We start from the raw sequence: 4,315 nt of genomic DNA, 5'->3' as shown, positions 1-4,315 counted from the left end.
TCGCCCCCTATTCCTGTCTCAAGGGAAATGTTTAGTTTCTCATGAGACAGAAATACGATGAGTGCTGCACTGTAGATGTTTCATTTCTTACTGAAACTGAAAGGAAATCGCGCTGTGGAAAGTTAATATTGAATAAATGACCATTTGGAGAAGATTGAAAACGTTTGGTTGCATTGATATGTTGTAAGTTGAATTTACCTTAATTTCATATGACTATTTAATGAATATAATACTCATTTTAATTCATCCAAACATTCACACACATCCTGCATAAACTCATTTAATTTGGTCAAACTTTATGCACCTCAGTAATTTACCTGCTTGACGCACCTGAAAGCTGTGTTATGTTTGGGGGGGTGTTTGTGTGTGTGTTGGCGGGGGGAGGGGGGGGGGTGTATAAGCCACACCCCCCGGTAGAGCTATAGGCTATAAAAACGCTCCGTCACTGCTGTTGACATTCACATCCTGAATCCTGGAACGCTCCTCAGCTGCTACTCAACCTAACAGGCCATCTATGGACAGAGACGACTGTCTCTGTTCGCGTTTACACATTTAAATACTTGCTTTACTTAAAATCATCTAAGCGGTCAGCATGGCTGTAGCTGAAGCAATGATGCCTGCCATTACTTCGTTTTCTAGTTTTCAAGCCATGGAAGGAAACCAGTTTAACAATGTAAGTACAAGATTAGAAGTTTGGAAAGTGTATTTTGTGTCTCATCTTTGTTAATATTTCTGTAGATTTCAGTTCAGTTTGCATTCTTTATTTATAACTTTATTTGCTCTCCTTTAACAGCCCTGCAAGGTGGATGAGTGTAGAAGAGACAGCGCAACAGGTGGCGCAGAAAACCCGCTCATCGAAGTGGAGTTCAGCATTGTGCAGTCTCCTGCTCCCGCAGATGACGATCTGGGGAAATTATTAGACTTCGAGTTCATTTTGGCAAACACTATCACCTCCGAAGCTGTGAGCGGCAATTACAGCAACGGCAACATTTCTCCGCAGCAGCAGTGCGTGTATTCTCTGCCGGAATCTCCGGAGAGCTGCAGCGGTAGCTCGGCTCCAGACTGCACTGATCACCCTGCTCCTCATCTGGGCGCGCAGAGCTACCACGGCACGGTTGCCTTCACGGGCTCGAGCCCTGTACGCAGTCTGATGGCGGAGCTTCTCACGCCTGAGATAAGCTACCCGGGGGAGAGTTCACCGGACAACGCAGGCAAGATGAGAGACGTGCGGGAATACACCGAACTGCGAGCGTTAAATCCGGTCACCATGCCAGCTGTTCCCGCTCATCACGAGGTGGCCGCATCTCCTTCATCGCTTGGATACAAAATCAAATCCGAGCCCGTTGGTCAGTCTTGTATGATGGCTACTGCTCGGGACTTTATGGGACAGATGTATGAAAAACATCAGATGCGCTCCGTGCACCCGGCAGCTTTTACGCACCACCAGGCTGCAGCTCCAGGTGCATTGCCGGGCTTCGGTGCTCACTCCATGCAGCGCCCTTCGCCTGAGGGACGCACAGACTGCCACTTGACTCAGCTGAACTCTCATCCCCATCATCCGAATCAACACCAACTCCAAAGCCATTACATGAATGCTCCCTACCAACCACAGTACGCGCACCAGAGTGTGCCTCAGTTTCAAGGACAATACAACATGCACAGGGAGCCCATGCGCGTTCACCAGCAGCATCATCCAACTTCGATGCAGGGGATGATGCTCACTCCTCCATCGTCGCCGTCGTTGCTGGAGTTTTACGTGCATGATGAAGCTGGGAGCACCAAGCAGAAGCGAGGACGCAGGTCGTGGGCCAGAAAACGCGCCGCGACACACAACTGCGAGTTCCCTGGTTGTGGGAAAACCTACACCAAGAGCTCCCATCTTAAAGCACACATGAGAACACATACAGGTGAGCATCTTTTTTACTTACATATTACATATGTTTTAATAAGCTGTTTCATGTTTTATGTATGTATCTTGTGTAAAGGCTGTTATGTAACCCAAGTCTTTTTTCATCCGTCTCTCAGGTGAGAAGCCCTACCACTGTAATTGGGAAGGCTGCGGCTGGAAGTTTGCCAGGTCAGATGAGCTGACCCGTCACTTCAGAAAGCACACTGGCCATCGACCCTTTCAGTGTCACCTGTGTGAGAGAGCTTTTTCACGCTCAGATCACTTGGCTCTCCACATGAAGAGGCACATGTAAGCCCCTCTTAGACTTGTGTGTCCTGGGCCATCGTGGGGTCATGCCAGGAGCATGAGGCTAGAGTTGGCCATTCACCATTTGACATTTCTGCATCTGGCTCAAACCAGTGAACTCTGGACTCTTAGTAGGTGCTGTGCCTTAAAAGTTAAAGCAAGTTATCTTACTTCATTGCGTTTGATCCCCTGAGGTACCAAAATGTATACGAACAAAAGTGCATCATGTACCAAGTTAAGTGCCTCTCTATCAGAAAAAAACGGATAAATGCAGGTGTTATTGTACATATTTGTGCATATATGAACTTTGGCTAAATTATAGTAGTTTAGTATTTAAGACATTTTCTCACCCTGTCCTCTAAATAAGTTATTAACTGTAAGTGAGTGCCTTAATACCACTGTTATTGACTTCCAAAAGGGGAAAACACACTGCGGGCAGGACCCAGGATTTTGTACATATGTAAATTGTATTTTTTTTAATGTTTACATTTAATATCTTTGATACTACTCAGATCAGGTCAGGGTTTTTATTGACAGTTTTTTATTATATTTTCTCATGGTTGTCATTAGTGTACACAGTAGATGCTACAGATTTGCTAAGCATTGCAGGTTATGCCTACATTTCAAACAATTGTCTTGGTTTTGTGAAGGTTTGCTTGAGCTATGCTATGAAATTCAGGTACTAAAAGTCATTGTCATCCTTAAAGTAATGAGGTGTGCTGTCAGTTCACCCTCACCTCACTCATTTTCACATGTTATTGACAAGGAAGTAAGTAAGTAAGGAGTACGCAGACATGTATTTTGTTACAGAATTTTTTTTTTAGAATGAAGAAATCCCTGGCAACCATTGGTTAAAATGTTGTACTTGAGAAACTGCCACTCAGATGTATACTTTTCCAGCAATGCAATTGTTTTTTGTGCATAAAGCCTCAAAAATAAAAAGTACTTTTACAAATATGAATGTGTGTGTGCATGTTTCTCGTTTACACAAATCCGGCTATACATCTATCATGAGGTATTATATTTTATTATTTCTTTGTATTTGTGTATGGCTAAAACCCACCTTATGGTACGGACAACAAAGTAGCAGTGTGGTTGACACAAAGGCTTTGAGCTTTGAACAACCAGTGTGATTACGGTGGCATTTAGCATGTTTGTTCATAGAACTGTCAGCATCCATCCAACAACCTGTCATTTTACAAGTGTTTCCTTCCTTTTAATTGAAATCTTTCATCAACTTTACACAACTTCAGCAATTTACAGAACATATATAAGAAAAGAGGAGCTGAAGTTATAGATGTAGCTCAACCCACTTGACATCAAACAATCTATAATACTGATTACCATAAAGACAATTTGCATCATTACAAGACATAACAATATGCACGGTTGGTGTTTCCCATTAGATGCCTCTCAAGGTTTGTATCACTGTTTATGAAATACTGCCCTCTAATGTTCATTTACATAATTACATTTCACAATAATCCAACAGGCTGGCTTGCTCACAACAGTGGTTCACTTTGAGATCAATTGGTCTTAAACTGCCCATTACACAATGAACAGTTAGCTGGCATCTGGTTCTCACATCAAGCATGATCAATCACATCCTTTGCAAAATGCCTTTTTCATGGCTGATATGTTGTCATGTCAAAGCAGGAACAGTATAGTTGTAGCTAATAACATTGATATTAGCTGAATCCACTATATCATGACCCTGATATAGTGGATGATGGTTCACCAGTTTGGCTTTGTTGGATACTAAAATGGAACAAAGCCAATGTTATCAATTGTAACAACTGTGCTTTTCCTGCTACGACAATTCAAAATGTGTGTTGTGCAAAAAAAAAAAAAAAAAAAAAAATCACTTGACAAATCAGGTCAACCATCTGCACTGCTGGCATGCGCAATCCATACAATAATGTATTTTTGGCATCCATCCGCTACAGCTCTGAGGTTGCATGCATTACTCATGGGAGCTGTTAAAGTAACTAAAACTTGTGTAGCTAAAGGTAGCCCAGGAAGCTCTGGATAAATTCACTTTTTGTACCAAATAATTAGGTTCAACACACCCAAGGACAACATGTATATTTCCTGAACTGACAATTCTAGTAATTAATGTAA

General features: G+C 42.5%; 1 protein-coding gene across 1 annotated transcript; it reads left to right on the top strand.

The window, feature by feature from the left end:
- Nucleotides 1-592: 592 nt before the first annotated feature.
- Nucleotides 593-2,405, top strand: klf17 (Kruppel-like factor 17). The gene is made up of 3 exons (XM_053330541.1): nt 593-673; nt 794-1,907; nt 2,026-2,405. Exons 1-3 carry the CDS (start codon nt 593-595, stop codon nt 2,199-2,201), a joined length of 1,371 nt encoding a protein of 456 aa, XP_053186516.1. The 3' UTR covers nt 2,202-2,405.
- The last annotated feature ends 1,910 nt before the right edge of the window (nt 2,406-4,315 follow it).

Source organism: Scomber japonicus, chromosome 12 (genome assembly GCF_027409825.1).
Source record: "Scomber japonicus isolate fScoJap1 chromosome 12, fScoJap1.pri, whole genome shotgun sequence".
Taxonomy (NCBI): Eukaryota; Metazoa; Chordata; class Actinopteri; order Scombriformes; family Scombridae; genus Scomber; species Scomber japonicus.
The sequence above is the reverse complement of the archived record's forward strand: the minus strand, read 5'-3'. Positions and strand labels throughout refer to the sequence as shown.

Excerpts from the sequence above, each read along its gene's own strand:
- klf17 (XM_053330541.1), top strand. The coding sequence starts at position 593 with ATGGCTGTAGCTGAAGCAATGATGCCTGCCATTACTTCGTTTTCTAGT. Across the intron at positions 674-793 it reads AAGGAAACCAGTTTAACAAT|CCCTGCAAGGTGGATGAGTG; the intron begins GTAAGTACAAGA and ends CTCCTTTAACAG. Across the intron at positions 1,908-2,025 it reads ACACATGAGAACACATACAG|GTGAGAAGCCCTACCACTGT; the intron begins GTGAGCATCTTT and ends TCCGTCTCTCAG.